This window comes from Chiroxiphia lanceolata, chromosome 4 (assembly GCF_009829145.1).
Source record: "Chiroxiphia lanceolata isolate bChiLan1 chromosome 4, bChiLan1.pri, whole genome shotgun sequence".
Lineage (NCBI taxonomy): Eukaryota > Metazoa > Chordata > Aves > Passeriformes > Pipridae > Chiroxiphia > Chiroxiphia lanceolata.
Window position 1 is genome coordinate 74,249,583 of NC_045640.1, and position 24,264 is coordinate 74,273,846.

The window sequence follows — 24,264 nt, forward strand, 5'->3', positions numbered from 1 at the left end:
ATGAGGATGTTAGACAATATTAACACCAGCATCTCACCTTCAGAGTGCAGCATTACCCACAAAGGAAGATACATCTACCTGGAGGCGCTGCTGCACGGAGGCGCTCCATGGGGATTCACGCTGAAAGGAGGGCTGGAGCACGGCGAGCCATTAATCATCTCAAAGGTACCCTTCTGATTTTCCATGCGGGGAATTTTCCAGCTTAGGAGCGGTGCCCGACTTACAGGGCAAGAGCTGTAAAAGTTAACACTGAAATGTTATATTTCGTGCTGTATTTGGCTTGGTTTTTACAAGTGTTGAGCACCTATTCAAGTCAGCAGGTTTGCTCAGGAGCTGCACGTTTCAGAAACACAGGAGAGCTCTCAGTGTTGTTTAACTACCCAGTCGCAGGTTTTGTCCCACGGGAAGTATCTCGGCTTGCAGAAATTGCCTGTATTTATTTCACTGCTATGAATGGGAGGGAGTAGGGGACTCTTATGAGGTGAACTTGTGTCATGAAGTCACGGTCAGTAATCCATCCCCACCACTCCTGAAGTGAGAAGAAAGTGAGTGTTTTACATCACACGTTGGCTAATTAAAAGTGTACCTGTGAAAGAGTATTGTAAATACTTGCACCTCTCGGGTAAGTGGTATGTCTTGTGCCCTGTTAATGGTTTGCTCACACCACATAACTCTCTGCTTACTAAATATCTATTAAGTATGGTACACCTCCAAGATTTTTATTATTTAATGATTGAGTATTGCCAACAGGCAACTGGTAGCATAGCTCACAAGGATATTCTGAGGGGGAAAAAAATGGGAGAAGGAATTCCTCAGTGTCATCAGAAGTGGTCTGATTCAGTGCCCAGGTACCTCAAGATGCAGATGCTGAAGACAACGGATTTTCAAAAGCCTCAAATCGAATCTAGGAACATCTAAAATCTGTTTGACCTATGGTCCTTAAACTGTTCTGAAAATAGGATTTAGGTAACTCTGAAATTTTGCCTCCAGTGGGTCATAAATATATTTGTCTTGTGGCGTCTGTGTGGTGCTTTCTAGTTTCAAATCCAATTGCAACTCCCCGTGCAAACACAGTCCCATGAAGAACTGTCAGTCACTGAAATAAATTAGTTGTGATTAGTGCATTTACACGTCAAAAGTAAAAACAGGGGACTTCCATAAAAGTCCTTTCACCATAAGGGGATTTTAAAAATTTCACATAATATCTTTCTTGCAGGGCCTTCTTGGAGAGAGTTTGGTATAGCCACAGGCAGCAAAATGGTGTTATAATTTTCATTTTATAAACATGAGGGACTAAAACACTGTACACTGTTCACTGTACACTGGTAGTGTCCTGCAGTTGTGAGGAAAGACTTTCTTTTTTGTTTAGACATTCCTCTGTGATGTAAAAAGCACCACCATCCCCCTTCCCCCTTTTTTTTTTTAATTGGGGGCAGGGAGTCGGAGAGGACGAGAGATGGCTCTGGCTGCTGAACATTAATTAATCTATGGGATTTGGTTTCCACAACAACCAGGCCCCTTAATGTCAAACATGCCTGGAGTGTGCACAGTGCCACTGGGAGCTGTATGACTTGTGCCTGCCTTCCCTGAAACAACACTATAAAAATGGGCTGAGGGTTTTTTTGGTTGGGTTTTCCTTTTTTTTTTTTTTTTTCCTTGTAGTCCCTGCTTGGTTTGTGCTATCAGTGTCAACATTTCAGTGTTTCATTCATGCATGGGTGATGCAGAGCTGGAGAATGGCTGCATGTGAAAGCTGTGCTCTCTGGAATTCAGGCAGCTCCAGTTTCCTGGTTTCCAGTTTCAGCTGAGAAATTCCTCTTGTGCTTGAATTCACTATGAGCTCTTCAGAGTTAATTGCATATTAGTCATTTAGCTAATTCAGTATTCCTCACCTGATTGTACTGGGAAGTAATGAGGAACTGTGGGGAAAAGATAGACTGAATTATGTTACAGGTTAAATTCTGTACAAGACTGCTTGGAGAATCATAGAATGTTTTGGGTTGAAAGGAACCACTAAAGATCACACTGCTCACGCAGGCACACACTGGGAATGATCCAGTAATAGTTCTATACAACATTACACATAAATATCAGAAAACGTGGATGTCAGTTTTTAATTTCTGATTATTCACACTTAAGAAGCTTTATTTCTGTTTCAGTTCCCCACTCTGTTTGCAAATACATTATGTTTATGTCCACTTAACTGTCTGTTTGCATTGACAGAGTGGTGTTAAATAGCCTCAGTGTAAAGAAAATTGCACATTTCAGCAAATAACTAAACTGGTGCCCATGAAAGCTTGCAACATGACTTAAAACAAAGTAACACTGATGTATTGTTATCGAATAGCAGACAGATAACAGATCTCTTTGAATACAATAGATCTTTCTAGCCATCTGGAACTGCTGCTCATTTGGGATCCACGAGTATTGTGTCTCATCTTCAGACCAAAGGCTGTGATAGAAGTTCGAAATGAAGGAGTGAATTTACAAAAGGCCCACATGCCTAAAACTCGTTCTCACAGCCCTGGGCAGTTTTTTGGAAAGGCACATTTTTCCATCAATAACATGCCAAGAATTTACCCAAAAGCAAGAGAAGAAACATTTGGGAGTGTAAGTGCGAAAGCCAGACCTGTACTCTCAGCTGGTAGAAAATGCTGGTTCAGAGATCCAGAGCTTTAACTTTTTAGTGTATATTTTTTTTTAGCACTGCCTTCAAAATAAGAACAAGTTATTTACTGCCTTTCAGTCCAATTCCCTTTGCTATACAGACGTATTGCTGTGCCCTGTGCAACAGGACAGGATGATTTTGGGGGAGAGGGGTGTGGTTGAGTGCACAGAGGGGCAAACTCCCAGTTCAACACACTAGTCAAGCTTTGCTGGCTCAGCCATGGTGCTCAGCACATCATGCAGCCCAGCCTAACTCAACTTGTCAGAAATGTTGGTTGTGCAGCTGATGTGAATTCCAGTCTTTAAAACACGCGACCTTTTTACGCTCATGCTCTTCTTTTTTCCATCCCCGTGGAAAGACAAACCTATATTGAAACAGTTCCATGGCAGGTAAGTCCTTAACGCAGGTCTCTTCATAATTTATTTTGCTGGAGGTGAGAGCAGACCATAAATTTATAACATCCAACCCATAGTTTCCCTTCTCCATGTGGGAAGGTGCTTTGACATTCCCTCTTGTCAACTTTTTTCTCTCTTGTTTCTGGACTGACTGTAACAACTCATCAGGTGAAGCTGTAGAATTATAATATGTTATTGTTCTGGCTGTACAGGACATTTAAAAGAACATACTGATTTTCAGTGGAAAGAAATTTGGAAATGCTGACAATGTGTCAGAAAAATAGGAGCTCAGGGGGTTGACTGTCCTGGGGCAGGACTGAGCCATCTTGGGAACATTATGGGAATATAAGGAATTTTCCTTTCCTTTCAAAGTTTCCTTTGTGTCCTGGAGCTGCCTTTGGGCCACAGTGCTTTAGGATCTGTGTGGTGTTCCTGGTCTGTCACCTAAGCACAGGTTTGTCAGGGAGCCTCAGAAATAAACTTGGTGGAATCCTCCCAACATTCGGTTCTAAGGCCACAGCATCCACATCTCTGGCCCTAAATGCACAACCAGGGCAGAGATTGCTCTGCAAGAAGGCATGAGCATAACAATGGCTTTGAAAGGGAAACCTTCACCAGCCCACTCCAAGGATATGGGAAGATAAAGAGAGAAAAGGGGTGGTACCAGAAGGGAAGGAATGGATTTGCTCACAGTGGAAATCTCATTAAACAAGCAGTTTCTTCAGCTGGAACTGGAACTTCCATGAGAAATGCAAAAGTGATTGCAGGTGATACTGAGTGTTTAATTAGAATCTAATTTGCTGGGGCCTCAAAACCATGATAATATCCAGAAGCAAGCCTAGATTTCTGTTTCAAAAATTACTTTTTTGGCTCACCCTGGGCTGTAAGATCAGTATTGCAAAAATGAAAGCCCTGACTGTTCTAGGCAGTAAAGACAAAAATGTAACAGAAGTGTTCATGCCCTCTCAATTTTCTCTAACATTTTTTAACTTCAGGCAATTCATGCTAATCGATCTCAACTCTTTTGGAGCCAGGTGAGGTATTTCTGTAGTCTGTTTCTCCTTGCTGCACACCAGCCTTTGGAATAGTTCGAGCTGTTGTAGAAGCCTCTGAAATGCCCTTTTATTTTGAGCTCCATGTTGACAATGCTAACAAAGGAGCTGTTTCTCTTGCCTAGGAATTAAAGCATCCGAAGTGTTCTCTCCCTGGGACAGCAGCTGTGTGGGAACACTTTGCACATGCTGTGCTGGAGTTCATGGGTTCCCTTCACTCAAAAGGGCAGGGCATTTACAGGGACCTCATGCCAAACTCTGAGGTTTACCTCTCAGCAGGGATGTAGGAAGCAATAAAAGTTTAATAATAATGGGAACAGTTTGGGACAGAGCCTGAGAAAGAATCTGGAATTCTCATGAGGTGTTTAAACCTTGTCAGGAGCCTGATCCAACCTCTGCTGCAATGAACAGCAGTCAGTGCTTGCAGGAGCTGGATCCTTCCACAAGCCTCCCATGCCTGTGCTACTTCTCTTTTTGGTTATGATGTCTTGTTCACCTCACTTGAGGGAGCTCACAGAGCACTTACTGACACATAATGAGAGTTGTTCTTCCATTCTTGACAACACAAAACCCAAAAGGCCCTTGTGTGCCCAGGTGATCCATAGACACTTGGCCCTGTCCTTGACCAAACACTAGGAATCAGTGTTCTCCCAGGACCAGGAGCCCATTGATTTCCCCACTTGAATGCCCTGAGTCCCCATAAACAAAATTAAATTATCTTATGCACTAACAGGCAAAGTTTCTTTGCACCTGTTCCCTGTATCCCTTGGTGTGACAAATGGCAGTTTAGGAACTGTTACCCTTTTTGTAGGGCTGCAGGCACAAAAACCATGGCCAGTGCTCACATCAGAGAGGCTTCTCTGGAGCTGGCAGAGTAATGAGAGACTTATTGGCTTGAACATGAGGACATGACACTGAGCCAGAAACTGGTGACCATGAAACTGCTGACTTCTCCTCTTATTATTTTTTAATTTTCTTTTTCTTTGAACATTTCCACCCTTGTTCTTGTCAGTATGGACTTTATTTTTCTCCCCACTGCTGAAGAATAGCTTGGGGCCTCTGTGTTGTTAATGTTTAAAAGAACCACCCCTTCTCACTCTTTATCTTCCCATATCCTTGGAGTGGGCTGGTGAAGGTTTCCCTTTCAAAGCCATTGTTATGCTCACGCCTTCTTGCAGAGCAATCTCTGCCCTGGTTCTGCATTTAGGGCCAGAGATGTGGATGCTGTGGCCTTAGAAATGTCGGGGTTTTGTGGAAGAACAGAATAAGAATAGTCTATAAGAATAGCCTGAGTGCTGATCTCTTACTATTTAACTACGTCAGCTTAGAGGCAGATGCCTGATCCCAGACAACGTGGGAATCTGGATGCTGCAGACAGGGAACTGGCACTGTAATTGCTTCAGAAAGCAGAGGCAGTTCCTCACCACTCTTCCTGGTTTCTCAGGGCTCAGCTTAGGGCCTCTCCAAAGACTGCTGATCCCAGCACAAGGGACAGGATCGCCTACCTTCTCTTAAAGCCAGGGAGTTGCTGGATGAAAAGGCTTCTATTGTCAGCCCCTCCATTAGGCTGCCGAGCGTTCCCCGGCACAAAAAGACTTCTGTTCCCTTCCACAGCACTGAAATTAGCAACCGCGGACAAACCGCCTGCCTGATGTGAGCAGGGCCGTGCTGGGCACTGCTGCTGCCCCAGCAGGGTCAGGGGCAGCTCTCAGACAGCTGAAGGGGCAGTGCTGGCTGGGCTGGGCTGGGCTGGATCACGATGAGCCCGGCTACAGGGAATACCTTGCTTGTCCTTCCTAACGCAGATCAGCAGGGGCGAGTCCCAAGGTGCACAGGCAACTCTGTGATGCCGCTTTTACAAAAGTGCACGTGGAAGGAAAGGATGAAAAAAATCATCCCTCTGTGCTGAGAAGGGGTGGGGACAGGGCTCAGTCTCCAGCTGACCAGTCACTCAGTGGCTTCCTCCTTACCAGAGATCAATCCCAGCTGCAAAGTTTGGTCCCAAATCCACCTGAAAGGTCAGGTCTTCACCACTGCATTGCAGCCACAGGAGTTACAGTGTCATGTCCTTCAAAGTCATAAAAAGGTGTAAGAGAGGAAATATCTGGACAGAGAGGAATCCTGTGTGATTAAACACAACGTGTAATCCTTAGGGTCAGGAAATGGAGCCTTCATAAATCCTGCTCTGGCTTTAGCTTACATGAAAGATTAGACAGAAAAATGCCATGTACCCTTGTTTGCTTGGCTGTAGCAGGTATAACCAGAGTTCAGGTTTACACTGATCCTAAAATGAGACTCAGGGAACTTACTCTTTAAATCAGTGTTTGTGCAGAATAGATGATTGCTTGTGAGATTCCACCTTTCCCATGTTTCTTGGGAGCCCAAGGCACAGGAAGAAAACCCATCATCAGTAATAGAGCTGGAGCTGAGCTGATCCCATCTCAAATTTCACTGGTGTTTGCCTTCAGGATCTGGTGATGGAGCTCAAAATTGTGGAGCATGAATCCAGTATGGATCTACTGTGCAGGAACTATTTGACCAGTGACAGGACTTCCCCAGTGTCAGGGCAGGGTTTGGTTGGACATTAGGAAAAGGTTCTTCCCCCAGAGGGTGCTGGGGCACTGAACAGGCTCCCCAGGGCAGTGGTCATGGCCCCAGACCTGCCAGAATTCAAAGAGTGTTTGGAGAACACTCTCAGGGACATGGTGGGATTGTTGTGTTGTCCTGTGCAGAGTCAGGAGTCGGACTCGATGATCCCTGTGGATCCCCCCAACTCAGAATATTCTGTGAACTACTCACACTTGGGAGGGATCTTTGAAAGTGAAAATGAGAGGAACTGTAATTTGCTTTCCAACAAACATTAGTAGCCAAAGAAACAAAGTCCAGAGGCATTTGAAAATAGATAAAACAAAAAATCTGTCACTTATTTGTGTGCTTCCAAAGCCTTGAGTTGATCCCCATCCGGGGGCAGCAGAGAGCATCCAAGGACAGTGTCAGGAAACGCTGAAAGGTGTTGGCACCCATCAGTCCCAACGAAGTACACCTGAGGGGTGGAGAAAACCTCTTCCCAAGTGTTGTTTGTTTTAAGTAAGAGAAGGTTTGTGTCAGCTCATTCTTGGGGCTGAACTGGAAATAGACTTCTGGTGTTCCTGTTTTCAGCCAGACACTGCCTAAATCTTAAAAAAAAAAAACCAACAAATTATTGATTCCAGGTTTCGTGGTCAACTGAAATTAGGACAACAGGAACAGAACAAGAGCAGCTTATCCAGGACACAGCTTGTTAACATCCTATCTGGTATTCAAGCATAATATTAATTTTTCACACTTGCATTAAAAAATCCCACCAGAAAAAAATCAAGCCCCAGTGAAGAATGATTCCTGCTGATAAGAAAATCACTGTGCTTAAATTCATTAATAGAAATAGGCTGTGGGATACATTTCAAAGCACGGGGTGAGAAATAAGCTCCCAAATCCCATTAAGAAATAACAGGATTTATGTGCATTCCTCCCATATATTAACTTTCCCCTCTGGAAACGTCTTGTGCTGAGCTGGTGCCATTTTTCAGGCAGGTGCAGTGTTTTGCAGTTCCCACAGACCTCTCCAGATAATCTGCCAGCCTGAAAGCCATTCCCTATTCTCCCTCAAGAATGGGGATTTTCCGATGCAGGGCTGAATGAGGAGTCTGGCTGACAAATGCCCCAGCTCGGTGTTGTACCAGGCTTCTGTCACACATTCTGCAGTGATGCTGTAAGCACCCGTGTCCTGCCCATATCCGCCCTTCCGACGTTTTCAGCCCCAGCCAGCAGAGATCCAAGAGATACCGGCTTTAACAGCCACTGTCAGGGGCGGGTCCTTGCCTGGACACGGCCTGACGTGCAGAGGTACAATTTGGGAGCTGAAGTTTTCTGGGAATTGCTTTGTAGCATCAGCAGGGTCAGAAAATTTCCCAACACCTGTGGAAAGCTACTGACTTCCTGAGAAAGTGTCCACTGTAGCCATAGGAAAGTATTTTCCTAGTTTTCCCTCAGCTTGCAAGCAGTATTTATTTTTTCTATCATGGCAGTGCCAGCAGGACACAGTTAAAAGCTACAACCCTTTTATGCTGTTTATGAGTGTAATAAAAAAAATGTGCTCCCAGGTGGTTGGAATTTATAGTTGTGATGCAGTCACGAGATGTGAGTATAAAACCCCAAATGTGGGAATGGGTGAAGAGTGAAGCAAGAATGAGTCTGCAACTGCACCAGGGAATTTACTACCTCATACAACAATGATGTTGCTTGGGGTTTATGCATTTTTTCATGTTGGCCTTTAAGCTGTTTACAATGGGACATAATCGCTGGAATAATTGTGCCCTTGAAAACTTGCAGTAGTGCTGGATCCATTATTTCTAATTTTTTTATTTTTCTGTAAAAATATGTATTCTTTAAAGGAATGCTTCATTTACAAAAGTGGATTGGTCCCCAATGTCAGACCTCATGTTTTCATACATGATTGATGATCAGCCTTGCCAACAGACTGAGAGAGACCCACATTTCTCAAATGCAGTCTCATAGAAACTGGGAAATGAGCTGATGGAATTCAGACCAAAGATCTGGCTGTTTTCCAGGAGCAAATACATGGCAGGACACATTTCCAGTTTCAAGAGAGAGGCATGACATGGAGAAAGAAATGTGAAACATTTGGGCAGAGAGAGGTGGGGTCGGGGGGGGGGAATCTTCATTTACTCAGTGGTCCCACACTTCCTCCTGCCCTGCTCCGTTTCGTGTTGGCTTAAAAGCAGTTGCCAGTGTTTGTTGAATAGTGTCAGCACAGAAGGGATGCAGCCGCTGACCTGACTATAAGGCAACAGCAAAAGGTTAGTAGAATTAGTCTTGTACTGCAGACTTGTATTAATAGTTGTATTGTGGGGCTGTTGGCACAAACTCTGCAATTAAATAAGTTGTTGGCACTCTTCCCTAGGTTAAATTACTACGGCTGCTCCCCCTGCTTGCAAGTCAATGAATACAACACTTTTGGGGAGGCAAGTTCAAACATTTTTGTTCTTTGGGGATTCTGCACATTTCTGATCTCAAGCTAAGAGGTTTCTGCTGGCTGTCCAAGCAGACCTCTGTTGTTGTTCTCTCTCTGCAAACAGCCTGTGCAAACTACTGCTGGAATAACCAAGCAGGGAAGGAGGTGGGTGAGAGGGAGAGACACCACAAAAGACTGATGGAGAAACAAATGCCCTTGGAAAGAGTCCTTGCTTTCTCTCCTGCCCAGACCCATGGATGTTTCTTAGCACTGGGCTATTGTTGGAGAGGATTAGTTTTCCATCACAGCTTCATCAGGGGCAACTTACCCTTTTTGTCAGCCCAAAAACACAGCCACAAACACAGGAGGGAGGGACTCCCTGCCTATCCCATAAGTGCAAAGCAGCCCCTTTTTCCAGCCTGAGGCCTCTCCCCACTCTTGCTCTAGTCAATGGCAGTTGTGTTTGGCCCAGGGGCCCAGTCTTCTGTGCTGTTCTGTGGGGGCCACCCTCAGCAACACATCTTCCTAGTAGGAAAACTTGGGATTTCCAATTGGTTAGCAGTTCTTTTACTTTGGGAAAAGGAGTATTTGCGCTTCTTCCCGAGTCTGTCTCTGATGTAACAACATGAGAGCTACCAGCAGCATCTGTGTCTTCACCTGGAAAACCTCAGGCATGAGAACTGCCAGTGCTTCAGTCTCTATTTCCCCATGGCCAGTGTTGAAGGGCAGCAAGGCTGTGGGGAGACTGTGCTCTATACGGTCTGGGCTGAGAAACCTGTACAAAGAACATCTAAGTTTTCTAAGAGACTGGTGCTATACAGAAAAATATGCAGGGAGGACCTTCATCTGTGCTTCCCTGAAGGCTGGCTGTTGCTTAGTCAGGCACTGGATGTTAGTAAAGAACTGCATTGAGGTTTCCCTGCCTACCAGGGACATGGGCTTTTTCTGGCTTGTGTCAGTGTTTGATGGAGATTGATGGAGAGTGAGCCACGGGCACACCAGTGGAAGCTGAAGAAAGGAGTGAGCAGAAACAAAAGTAAGCACGCTTGAGTGACTCTCTGCAACTCCTTGTGTGTGTCTCATCAGCTGCTAAAACAAAAGGTTCCTGTGCTGCTTGGAGCTGAAGAGAACCAGGCTGAGCATCTATTGTTCTGTATGTTGTATTCTTCTCGGGCTGGGATCTTGTCAGCTCTCGTTAGCTTAACGGGTTGGACTGTGTCACCCCTTGGATGGGAGACGTTGAAAGGCAATGAGAAATGACACCAAGTGGTTCAGTCCATGGCCCTGCTCCCGCTGAGTCAGTGCTGAATCACTGACCCATCAGGGTCTGGGGGGGAGGGTGTGATAGCGCTGCTCTGGGAGGCGTTCTGGCTTTGGGGATGAGATATTATAGAAGCTCAGCCAGTGGCATAAGGAAAAAAATGTCATGGCACAAGCCAAATTCTGTTTGGGATAAATTGCATACCATCTTAATTTTTCCTGAGTCACCTTGGGTTTAAGCCCTCTCTGTAATTCACAGGGGGTTGTAGTCTGCCCTTGTATTTTCAGTGACCAGTTGTAGACCAAGCAGAATCCTCAGTCAAATGTCTTTGGTTAACTGCTGAGTCTTCAGCACTCCAGAGTGAGTCTGCCTCTATTTCAGCAAGTTGAAAATGGTGGTAGTATCCTGTCATTTCCAATAAAAACATCATCTTCCATGATGTCTGTGGCCGTGGCATTGCCCAGTGACCGAAAGGGCACAAATGTCTCCAGTGGCAATGGGATCTGAGGGCTGGTGTTGCGAGGCTCCCCTGCTGCTGTGGGATTTCTCTACCCAGAAACCTTGCAGGGCAGGTTTACTGTGCCAGAGTAGGGCTTTAAAGTACTTCCTAACAAAGTAGTTCAAGGTATGAATGAGTACACCTTCTAAAGGGTGGGAAGGAATGCCAAAGAAAGACACCTTTCTGCATGTGAGAGACTGTGCCTTTCTGAGCTCTGTAGCTATCCCTGGAAATTCCCTAGCCAAAAAAAAAAAAAAAAAGAGGATAGACAAAAAGAGAGTGTGGTTGTCTCATAGCTGCTCAACAGGCAACGCTGAGATCCTTCTGGCCAGAGCAACTGAGGCTGAATTTGTCATTGTTTGGCTTGTGTCACCCAGCTGGTCGGGTCAGAGAGCTCCTCTGACCTGAGCCCACGAGTGATGGACAGGTCTGTAACGGGCATTATCACAACATAATCACATGGAGTGAAAGGAAAACCCTGTGTGCCTTTCTTAACTTTTTCCCTCCCTGTTCTCCAAATCTTTAGGATAATACATCTTTTCTTATTTTACTCTGAATCTGTTAATGCTTCTGTTGTGTAATAAGGTTTTCACAGCAAAATATGGCCTGGAGAGTAGTAAATGGAACTCTTCCAAGGATCTCCAAAGATCTGCAAAGATTCTGTTCCACTGCTAAAGGAAGCATTAATCATGGTCAGAAATATTTCCTGCTGGGTTGTAGTGTGCTCCGTGGTTTCCTCTGTCCCTCGGGCACTAGTGGAAATTCCAGCTGATAAGGAGGTGAGGGGGTTTTTTTCATGGTTTAAGTTAGCTAAATCGGTTTTGGAATAGAACAGAGGGTCTGTAAGTTCTTAGTGGTATTACTGTTCTTGCCAAAACCAACAGCAGCCAGGAAGAAAAACACTGGAAACCCAAAGACCCGGGTCAGGAGGAGAACAGGGGAAGAATTTTGTTGGCCTGGGGACTTGGAAATTCCTTTTGTCTTTCTGTATATCTGGATATATATGTGTTATTTATGTGTTATACGTATATATGGGTATATATATGTTGCTGGCTTGGGGGAGTAGAGGAGGAGATGGGCATTTGGAGCTGGCAGGGTCAGGAGTTTGGCTGTTCATTTGGATTTTCAGGTTTTATTTACTCACAGCACATTGACTATGGCATGAATACTAATTTTAATACATGGAAAGTTTAAAGAATGTAAAGCTATGTAACAGTTTTGGTTAGGTGCCCTGTATAAAGAGATCCGTTCTTGTGAACCCTGAACAAAAACTGTGGCAAGACAAACAGAACAGAAAGAAAATGAGTGGCTTGTGTTGAACTGACAAGTTTTGTTTGAGCCTGTAAAATCCATGCAGGTGAACTTTGAAATTAAAATAATCACCTAAACCCAAACTGATGTATTCTGATTTTAAAATGTCCAAGTTAAAAGTTTCAGTCTTTTAAATGATTCCTTCTTTGCTGCCTTTTAGGGATCAGCACCCTTTACTGCACCTAACCTGCATGTGGAAGCAGCCTTGTTCCTGCCACTCAGAATCACACTGGAGTGAAATGACACCCTGTTCTTGTCTTTCAAACTAAAGCTCTGCTTGCCTGTGGAGCAATTTAGCCTTCATCCCACCTATGAATGACATTCCTTATTATCTTTGGGGCTTATTTTGGCCTTTTGTCTTCTAGTGAAATAGAGCTGAACCTTGGCAGAATCCCCCTTTAAGACCTTTGCTTAATAGTGCAAGGGATGTATTAAGCTCCTAGAAAAATTAAGGTAGTGAGGCAGACTTTTCATGAAGGAATGGATGTGATGATATCACTGGATATTATTCCTGTGCATTTCGTATTTCTAATCTAGAAAAATATTTTGCTTTCTTTATTATTATTGGTAACTGGCACTGAGTGAAACATGGATTTTTCAGGTCACTGAATGTTAAAAAAAATATTTGGGATGTTAAAAAAAAATATTTGCACTTGATTCAGATGTTTGTTTCAATAACATTTTCAGTTTTGACAATTCCTAGAGATAACTTCAACTACTAAAATCAAATCAGAAAATGACATTTTGAATTCAAACTGAAAATGGTAACTTTTTGTTTTAAAAATAGTGACCTTTGGGGTGTTTTCTTTGCAATGAATATCTTATCAGAATCAGTGGGTATTGGGAAATGTGTCCACTGCTAACATGACACCAATTGGACTTAATCACCCAAGTCACAGAGGCATTAGAAAAGTTCATGAGCAGCCTTTAAAGCCAAGTAGATGAGAACTGGATTTGCAGGAACACTTAGTGTCCAGGGAAGTTCCCGTTGTCCTTATTTGAATATTCATTAAAAAAATCTGGCTTTTCTCCCTCAAGTTCCTTGTTGGCAACTGCTCTTATTTATTCATGCCCAGAATCTCTCACCCATGGTGTCTTTCCACCCAGAGAGGATACTGTGGCCCTTTGCTTGGGAATGCTGTAGTGGAGAGAGACAGGGAAAGAGGTCCTACGATGGCCATCACCCCCTGGTCTGGCAGGAGGACCAGAGTTCCCTCTGCCTGAGCTAAAAAGCTCCACTCCAAGCAGAAGCTTGTGAGGAACTGGATAAGGCCAGGAAGGAGGCACTGTGTGCTCAGCATTAGTGCTTAACCTTCCCCCACAGCCCTGGCTGCCAAAACCTTGTTATTTCAACTCTTCAGAATAACTTGTGAGATTTGTCTCTAAATCTAGGGGTAGCACTAATCCAGGGAAAGAGGGTTTGGTAGTGTAAGGCCTTGTCAGTGGAGCAGCTCGTGAGAGTGAAGCAGCTTTTCTTAAAGCTGGTGTATGCACACTGATCCAGTTGTGTGTGCAGTGTGAGCCCTTGGCTTTGGGCATCCCTGGGAGTGTCCGAGGCCAGGTTGGACGGGGCCTTGAGCAACCTGGTCCAGCAGAAAGTGTCCCTGCCCACAGCAGGGGGTTGGAACTACATGATCTTTATGGTCCTTTCCAACCCAAACCACTCTGTGATTCTATGATAGGTTAAAAAACCAATGTGGGCCCCATTTGTGTTGGTGCCATAGGGTTAGTTACAGTGACACAGGCATCCAAACAGGCCTGTAGCTCGCCCATGGCTGAGACCCAAGGCTGGACAACTGACACTTCCTCATGTGTTTTGCCATTTTTTGCCCAGTTTTGCACTCCCTGCACCTCAGCCACTTAGTTCAGTCTCTGGCTGCACCGTGCACTTTGCGTTTGGCATCTGACTACACCTTACTGGATTTTATCATCCTGGTGGAGCACGGCACGGAGGTGGGAGCCACCTGTGTGCTGGTGCCCAGCACAACCCTCAAGCAGCCCACAGCAGTGTCAGCTGGAAGGTCACAGGACCTGCTGTTTCTGCCCAACCTTTTTCTCCGTTCAGTGTTGCGAGGGCTGTAATTCCCAGCACGTGAGTTCTCGCCCTCAAGAGCTGCCTCTGTCCCAGGGCTTGCCTTGGCCGAGTTGTGGTGTTGAACCACCTCAGCCAGCTCCAGGGTTAACTGAGGACAGCGGGGTGCTGGCTCGCTCCACGCCGGCCTCATGCATCTCCTCCCCATGGAACATGGGAACGGCGGGCACGGTGCTTGGGATGTGTGCGTGTGTGTGCTAATGAGGCCCAGAGGTGCTGCCAGCCAGCTCCCTCCAAGTGCAGTTTGCACATGAGTGCACCAAGAATGCACCAGCTATTCAATGGTAATAAGTTTTCATAAGCACACGTTTCTGACCATGTCAAATTTTGTACCCATTCAGCTGCTAAAATCCATGGAATTTGACACTGGGGAAACAATCGCGTTTGAGAAGAGCTTGTACAAAGGGGAACTCACATTGCTTCCCAGCTAGAGCCTGAGCAGTTGATTGGCTTTTCTAGCACAATATCACACATTTATTCCTTAAGTAAGATTAAAACTTTGGGAGAAGAAAGATTAGTCAGCAAGATTAGAATAGAAGCAGTTCTTAGAGAGTTGCATTAACCATAAACAACCATTGCTCACAACTGCAAAATTTGAAGGACATTTTTCTTCCACAGTTTTGGATGGCAGAGGTCTACAAACACACAAATGGGGCCCAGTGTGTTCTCAGCTCAGAAATCCTATTATTTTCTGTAATATTACTTATGTGAGTAAACTAAAACATGCTTAAGGGTGTGATTTAAGACAACCACACAGAAAAGAATCATGTTCCCAGAGATCTTGGTGTGCCAATACCTAGATAACAGCAGAAGATGCTGATGTGCCCAAGGTGTTCTCACACTGAAATGAGGGGAATGCGATATCTTCTCCGTTAGGAAAAAAACCATAGGATTTAAATCATGGAAAATCACTGGTGAGAGAGACTCGGTGAGCATCAAGGAGTGACCATCACCACTGCACTAGCAGCAAGGTGTCATCCTTCTTAAGGACAAAGAAAGCTCTTCGATTGGCTCTCTTTTGCCTTCCTGCACGAAGCACTGAAGTACAGGAGATGAAACTCACTTCCCACACTGCTGGTCTGATATCAGTTTACCACAATAACCGCTCTCTGGAAAAACAAACATTAGCTCAGCAGAAGGCAAACTACACAACACAAAGAGATGAAATATTGAGGAAATGGTGAGCAGTCACTTGAGCTGGTACAGGAGCACTTAACTTTCTCACCCCAAGAGCTCGAGTGAGGTGAGTGGAGTTACTGGGACTCATTAACCACGGATCCATTGTTCATTGGAAGCTTGTGCTGTGGGGTGATCGATACTCCAAAACCTGCGTGGGAACAGACGAGACATTAGGAACAAATAACAAAAGTGAAACCAGCTTACAGGCCTGATCCTTTCTGCTGTGGCTTGGGGCACTTCAATTCCTGAGCAGTGAGGAAAGCTGTGTGGTTCCAGAGAAGGGGCCCTGCGGGAGGACCAAGGAGCTGCTGCTTACAATCGGTTTTCACTTCTGGTCCCCCCTTGTGCCCTCTTTACCTCACTTTTGTTTCGGGGCCGAAAGAGCCTCAGTGGAGGCTGTTGAGGGTGAAATAAAATTTTCAACTCTTCCATGACAAACTTTCTGTCTTTAACAATGGCTTTGTACAGTGCCTGCGGCAGCAAAGGGTGTTTTTTCAGTAACCTGTGGTTTATAGACAGTGTGATGCAAAACACTGCTGAACCCTCCCCAGGAATTACAGCACCTGTGAAACCTGCTGTGGGACAGAGCACAGCTTTTAGGTTGAGGATTTGGATCAACATCATGTATATTACCAGCTCAGTTTGGTTCTGGCTATTTAAGTGTGATGGATGAGCATTATTATCAGCCTGGAGAAACGGAGAGACGATGGCAGAGTCATCCAAGGACAGCCCTGGGGAGTTGGCCAACATCCCAAATCTGCGCTATGGCATCAAAGGACAGCATTTTTCATCTGAGCTGCTTCTCTCCCAGCAGCAGGGGAAATAATCTCTCTCCTGCCCAATACAGCTTTGCTTCACACCTCCCCTGTCTTTCCCGGGCCACAGCTGGATTTGGAATTAGCTGTTGATGAGAGAAAGAGAAGTGGGAGCTGTGCCTGAGCTGTGGAGAGGGGATCTTTCATAGGACAGAGTGGCCAGACCTTAAATAAAATATGATGGCCTTTTTCTTTGAGTTCTGAAGAGAAATGTATATGATGCTGAATAGCATGTGACCTTTTCCTTAAATCTTGGTTCAATTTTGTCTCTTCCATCATTCCCAGGAAAGCTCCCTGATTCATCAAATCCATCAAATATAATACATGGAACAATCATTTCTAGAGGCCAGTGCTTTAGCTGATGTAAATCAACACACTTATCCTACTGGAATGACATCAGGATTTCAGCAGAGAAATCAGCCTGTGTTTTCCTTTCACTGGAGTGAATAATGTGTCCCTAAGGTACAAAACTAATGACTGTAGGGATATTGCCCTGTCACAAGGGAAGGACTCGGGAGCTCTGTGTACTCCATGGCTTTAGTTCCCTGCACCCAGTGAACCATCTGCACACACTGAATACTGTGGCCAGCTCCTAAACCTCCTGCTGAGGTAATGGAGCTGGACAATGCCAGATCACTAGATTTTATAACGCACTGATTTCTTCTAATTCCTCAGTGAAAGAAGCTTCTCTGACACTGGCAAGAGGTGTTTAGGTACAAGCAGGCACCTAAACACATTGTGAGCATTTAGGCAAAAGCCCTTGTTTTAAGTAATAGTTTTGAAACCAAAGCATAGGGTTGCAGTTTTGCCAGAATCTTAATTTTTTATGGGGCCAGGGAAAAGCCGTATTTGAAGTGGCACTAAACCTGCAGGTTCTCTGGCTGCATTTCAGTCTGCCTTACAGTCAAAGTGGCCTTCGTCTCCCAGCTCCAGAAATGTTACTGTGATGATGATGTGTGAAATGGAAACAAGACAATTAGCGTTTCAGACACAAGCTGGCACTGGAACCAACTTACTGCAGCTCAAAGGGGACCAATGTGACGAGGAGCCCATTCAGTGTAAACAGCAGCCTCAAAAGAGCAGCACGCCTTTATTTTCTGATCACGGTGGGTTAACGACTGCTTGTTAGTCCCAAGGTGTTCTCTCCTTCCCCACGTCCATTCCTCTGCAAAAGAAACGGGGTTTGCCCCTATTACCCAAATTAAGAGTTTTGACCGTGAAGTGATGAAGCATATGCTATGAGCTATTACAGCTCCGTTGGCAAGTGGCAGGGCAAAATTGTTCAGGGGCTGTGAGCACAGGAATGGATGATAAGAGCCTTTTCATTTATTAATCACTTTAATTCACATCTAAAACTCAGCCAGCTGAAAAATAACCAGCTCTGGAGAATGGGCACGTAGAGCACAACGCGGTCAGCTCATAGCTCGGTCGTGACATCCGTGTTTTACTACTTGTACTCTGGGAGGCTGTGCCAGGGTTAATCACTCTGGACAATGCTGAGAAAGTGTTCATTATATGGGGAAGTTTATTAGATTAACTGACTAGGAGACATTTTGTGGAGAACTTCAGGGAGATGCTGCCAATCATGTTTTAAACGACATTAAGTGTTTTCAGTTTAACTACAAAAAATACATCACTAGTGGTTGGATGCTGAAGGTAAAAGGTTAAAATTTTAAACTGAAGTTGGGATTTTTATTTTAATCCCCCCTGCCCTCCCCAAAGTTTCAGATTGATTTACGCAGGAACTAATTACTCGTGAACCTGTGTTATCATGCTGAACGTTCACACATTTAACATGTTTTTTGTTCTATTCTTGAAGTCTTCAAGGCTTAAATCCCCACCAGCCGATGGAGATGGTAATAAATATCTTGGATAGACTGGATAGCTGATGCTGGGAAGCTTTTAAACTCCCACAGCCTAGGAGGAGTATGTTTATGGGGGGAGAGGAGTGCATTTGCAATCCCGTCCAAGAAAGCAGTTGACAGACAGTGCTCAGCCACATACAGCTGTCCTTGTACCAGGGTTACCCTTGCTGCTACTTGGAGTGGAGGGAGAAGGAGAGGATTTAAAACATTTTTGTTCATTAAAGTATGACAAAAGACCTTATTCTGCCCAGGCATACAGCCCACAAAGCTGTTTAGGGACTGAAAGAATCAATTGAGGCGATCCAGTGGTAGCAGGACAAAAGGCCTGGGCCAGTGTAATTAGCTAAGTACTGCATGCTGCTCCCTCAGCCCCCGCTCGCTTAATCAGCCGGGACACTGAGTGACGAGCCGGGTTTCACAGGGATGGCTGGGTGGGAAACATCTCACCCTCTGACATCATACACTGCCCACAGCCAGTGGGCTCCTCTGGAAGCCACATCTGCCTGGTGGGGTTCAGGTATTTTATCAATAATTGAAACCAACTTCCCCCCAGATGGACATCCAAAAGGAAGGCAGTTCTCGTGACAAGCGGTGACAATTCTAGTGGCAAGTAGAGAGGAGGGATTCCATCCCTCCCTGTGCTTTGCATGCTCTTTAACTCTCTGGAGACATACACAAGCACACAGCTGCAGCTGTAATTTTCACAGGGATCTCTAGGATCCAACAGGAATGGTAAGAAGCCACCACCATCACTGTGCCATTTTCATACTCCATATATTGGCTCTCCATGTGTTGAAGGCATTAATCCTTACCTCAGTAAAGGCCAAACTGCAGGAGAGAATTAAACTGCTAAGGCTTTGTTAAAATCTGGGGGTCTGTCCTGTCAGCAAAAGGGAGATTCAACAAAAAGAGGGTCAGCTGGCTCTGCTCCTAATTCAGCTTGAGGAGCAGATGCTGGAATTTTACTGTAACTGGTGCTCTGTGCCCCTTTTCAAGGGGCCAGCACCGTATATTTTTAATTATTGTGTTGGCAGTGGTGAGAGCAAACAGCAGCAGTTCAATATTAGCGTTCCCAAAAGTCTCTGCTGGGACAGCAGGAAACTCAGACTTGCAGCCTTAAGGTTTGTTGTCCCATCTCCCTGTGGTTTTGCTCTTCTCCTGCCAGGCCCTTTGAATGTGAGTTGAAGTGTTTAAAGCTCATCCAAGCTTTTCATATGTTCAGCACAGTCTGCTTTGATACAGCCTAGACAGTGCCTGGTTTTAACCAAATTGGATAAAGACACTCCCTTTGAGCATCTTTAAAAATTTGGAAGCCTGGAGGAAGAGTTGCCACTGGCCAGCTGTAGCCATAGCAGAGGAAAGCCCCATTCCAAGCCCTCTTACAGTGGGACTTTTTCTCTGAAGAATCCCTTCTGCAAAGGCTTCATCCAAATCCTGTGAAATGAAAAAGGCATATACTGAATTTAGCAATGCGTGCTCAAGTCCCTGGAAGGATATTAATTAAACTAATTCCAAACAGCCCAAGCAGTGTCTTCCACAGTATTTCTGCCTTGAGGGTTCCAGTGTACTTTTTGTTCTTTCCTCTTGGAACTTTTACGCAAGTTTTCTGCAGCTTGTTTGACTCAAAGCTGTTGTTGCAAATTCGTTTGCCAGAAAGGACATTGTCATCATTCACAGGACCTATTTTTAAATTCTGCAAAGATTCCTTAAGCGAGAATGTTATCCCAGAGAACTGTACATCCCAGGGATGCTGCGGAGCGACTTGGAGCTGAAACAATTGATCACATTCATGGAAGTAGCGGGGAAACTGTAGGGAAACACAATGAAGTTACCTTCACTGGAATTTGGCCAGCGTCCCAGCTGCCACTAATGCCTCTGCTCTTACAGGGCTGCCCTGGGATTTTCATTAATGCATAATTCTGCTTATAAAAACATGTGCCTGCTGCCTTATTCCCTGGAGCCATGGCGATTAAAGAAATGCTGTTTAGCCACTCTGTAACGACTGGCTTTAGCAGGCACATTCCTTTCCTTTCTGGTTATTCCTGCTCCCCTCCTTCCTCTTCCCCAAGACATAAAAGTAAAGTTTCCAGTGCATTGTGTAAGCGGTGTGAAGCAGGAATATGATTTTTCAGTGCTTAAGACCGAAGCTACGAAAACAGAAAAGGTTGTGCAATATTTGGATATAAAGTGCTCCTTGTACCAGGATTCATCCATCCCCTCGTGTCTGTAATGGTGATACCTCCAGGACCTGGCACTACATGCAGGAAGAGAGCAGACCAGCGAGTCAAGTGGACTTCTCATGATGCAGGAGTCAGGGCACATTCTGTGTGCTGCTCTGGGTTAGATACAAAACTGGAGCAAGGAAAACGTGCCTTTGTAATCCAGTTCTTTCCCGAGATCAAGGGCCTTTCGCTGCCGAGAGCCAAACACGTCATTTCACATCGCCCTGGTTAGTGGGAATCTCATAGTTGTTTGTCCTGTCACTTTATTTTCAATGACTTTTTGGAAACAGAAGAGCATCAAAAAAAAAAAGAAAAGGAGAGAACTGTGAGAAACCAGGAAACGGGACCAAGTCAGGAGGAAGGGAGTGCAGGGGTTCGGTTTGTGTTTGAGATGCTTGTGGGGACTTTTCCCTGGCACATATGGCAGAACAAGAATTTTAAACCCTTTCTCTAGAAGGGCATTTACATGTCATCCTCGAGATGCAGGGAAATGTGTCAATGCAAAGCTTCCACGAAGCAGCCAAAGCATGCAGGAAGGAGGAAGGTGGTGGGCAGTGTGCCTGGTGTTTTCACAGGTGTGTGTGCCTCATCCATCTCCACGGCACCTGACAGAGCTGGAAACTTGGCCCTGCCTCAACCTGAACTGCAGCTAAATTCATTCATGTGTCTGCTGCAGCTAGAAATAGTTCTGCCAAAAAGTGTTTGGCTTGATAAATGAATCAGCTTGGAAACAAAGGTATAAATCCCCTTCCCTGAAAGAAGATCTGGATAAGATAGTTCCAAACAAGATGTGGGCGCTTCAGAGGATTTGGGCAAGGAGAGGGATAGGTGCTGTGTGTGACTGTGAGAGTGGCCTTAGGGAGCACCTCTCCCTGTCACCCACATCTGAGGGGATTTGTTTAAAGGCAGAGGAGAACAAATGTCTTTCCTCTCACACCCTGGCAGTTTTTGCACCATTCATGTCCCCATCTGAGGTATAAAGTTATCAAGAAAGTTCCTGGATTGCTGTGAAATGCTGACACGTGGGCAGGGGATTTCGGGGGCTGCAGCATTCCCTGGTGAGTCTGCCTGGGTTTTCAATATTTAGTCTGAGAAATAAGGCAAATGTCACTCCTCAACAGTTTGTTCTTTTCCACATGATAAAATTTATTCAAGCATCTGCCTTTCAACCTTTCAACCGTGTGAATTAAACGCAGCCATGGCTCTATTTTCACAACAACAGTAATAACTGAAAAATTATTTCCAATGAAAAATTCCATGGAAAAAGCAGTTGTCCCCTGAATGTCGAGCTGCCGCGAGGTGGCAGCAGGGGACAAAGATAGGGACTGCGGGGGACAAACCGACCAGAGCTGGATATCTCCCTCGCAGAGTTCATTGCTCCATCTCCCTGCTGCTCCCAGCAAAACCAGGAAGCCCTTCAAGGCATCCACACAGGCTTTTCAGTTGCCATGCTCTTTTCCAGTTGGGTAGCCTGGTACACAGAAATGCCCATTTTTAAAAATAGCTGCTGCACTTGGGTCTGTGGAGCTGAGCACCCCTGAGGATCTCAGAGGAGGAGTCTTTCTTGGAGACAAAAGGAAGAAGGGAGAAGTGGGCAGGGAGGAAGGGTGACAAACTGATCTGTAGGCAAGGAAAAGGAATCTCCAGGCTGGCATCTTTCATGGGCACTAAATTCACTTGAGAAGACTTTTTAATAACTACAGAGGGCTGGGGGAATAAAGAAAAGGTTTGCCAAGTGTGATGTGATGACAATGGCTTGCACCGTGAAATTCCTCTTTTGTCCCAGCACCATCACTCTGAGCCATGATCTGGTCCGAGGGGAGTTCTGGCTGTGGAACTGTGGAGTGTGTGTGACCTGGCAGAGAGTCAAGAAGCACCGAGCCACCGTGCTGGGATGAACCAGCCCGGCTCCTTCTGCAGAGTCTGTTAGCACTTCCTTCTCATCCCCGAGGGATGCCAGCGGTACTCCCATGCCCTGAAGGACACGGCTCTTGATGCGGAGCTGAGCTTTAATTGCTCTTGGCTGCTCTAAGCTTCGATCTTCAAAGAGTCCCTAAAAATTGTGATGTCTGATTCTCATTAAAATGAAAGGGAAGTGAATACCTAAATCCCTTCAGCAGCTATTGAATCCCTGGCAAGAGCTTCGGTCGGGTCACCAAGCACGGCTCTGCTGCATCATCTGGTTTTCTTCCTTTCACACATAGTCTGTCTAGTGGTCATTAGTTTATATTAGTGGGCTCATGGAGGAAGGAGGAGCATGAGGAAAAAGTGAATATAGGTCAAAAGGAAGAAAGGGAAATGATAGCACCATGAGGGACAGGATGACTGCAACAGAGAACGAAAACTGCGGAGACAAGTGGGAAACCAGAAATAATGACAGAAGGACATTCAAGAGCAGCTCCTGTTGGTTGTAGGAAAGGGAGCATTACCCTGAGAGAAAATGCCTCAGTGCTGGAGACATGGATGAAGTATTAGAGGGGGGGAGTCTCGTTTGGCCTCAGTGCAGCGTGACCTCAGCCAGAGCAGGGAGTGCAGCTCCAGTGCTGCTGTGCGGCTCCTTCTGTGACCCTGGAAAAGTTACATAAACATGGCTTCTGTTTTTATTCCTCTCTAATTTAAGAACAATACTTCCTGCTGTCTTCCCATGGTGTTGAAAGGTCAAATTAGCTAATGGAAGGAAAGTTCTTGAGGATCATTACTACTGTTGTCTTTACCATCATTATTGCTATTTATAACAGGTATAATGGAAGTGTTAATACTGAGGAAGGGAAATAAGGGAAAGAGAAGTGGCAAACATCAAAAGCAGTAACTGGCCATGCTGGGGCCAAGGATCTGTCTTCAGGAAAGATAAGCACTACCTGTTCCAGTAGCCAGAAAATCCCATAGCTTTAGATTTACCTAATTTATGGAATTACCTGATTGCAGGGCAGATTTTCTTGACATTTCTATGAGTTCATGTGAGCAATATGCCAAGGCAGGAAGTTCACTGCCTAATCATGTGGTGAAAAAAGCCCTCAACAACTGTACTTTGAGAGTTGCTGATTGTCTTCTTTCTCCTCCAGGCTGATCACAGGTGCCTCATCCATATTTTCTAATGTGGGAATATTTTCCAGTTACCCCGAAAGGAAACAACCCAAAGAAAGTCTCCTGGCAGTTGGTCTCCCTGTCAAGCTACAACCTCTGGGGGTCACAGCAATATAGGTCACAACAACCAATATAAAAATGGAATACAAAAGTCTGGGAAAGCCTGTAAAGCATCCCATATAGAAGGGCACAAGGCAGTGCTATGTAAAAAGGATTGAAAGGCAAGTTCCAAATGTTGTCATTTTCTCCTTGTTTTTAGAACAGATCTGAGGGAGATTAAAGAAATAATTGAATGTTGGTCTGTGACATGCCACAGTTTGAGGGATACACTGCAGCCACCAAGAAGGGCTGCTTGGAGGTGGTGGGTGGGCTCTGTACAGGTGCCTGTGGAAAGGATTAGGGGGCAGCTGATGTCACAGACTGAATTTCCTAAGGTTTGTAGGTAACGGGCTCACTGTCTAAATGTCATAGGAACTGGGTGTTTAATTATTGAAACCTTGTGAGAAATGTGAGAAAGGATTGTGAGGCTGGGGGCAGGATGGCAAAGCAGGGTGAAAAAAGAAGTCCTTGGGTGTGTTTGGGGCAGAGCAGAAGACCTTTCCAGCAGACTCTTCGACGAGCAGCTATTTTTAACTGTCACACTGCAAAGCAAATATTAACTCTTGGCCATGTGCAGCCCCTGGCTTTGTGTGCTCTGGACGGCGACGAGTGTATCAGCTACAAGGGCGGACAGGCAGTGAGTTCTTGTAGCCCTCGAGCTGATACCGCCCGATAATCACCGCAGACCAAACAGGATCGAGTTAACATGCC

At 45.2% G+C, this 24,264-nt stretch overlaps 1 protein-coding gene across 2 annotated transcripts in view; it reads left to right on the forward strand.

Moving 5' to 3' along the window:
* The window catches only part of SHROOM3 (shroom family member 3), a 103,032-nt gene continuing 78,768 nt past the window's right edge, over positions 1 to 24,264 (forward strand). For both annotated transcript variants that reach the window (XM_032685520.1, XM_032685521.1), the window contains exon 1: positions 1 to 165. In XM_032685520.1, coding sequence (XP_032541411.1) covers positions 1 to 165 — 165 coding nt within the window. The remainder of the gene's footprint in view (positions 166 to 24,264) is intronic.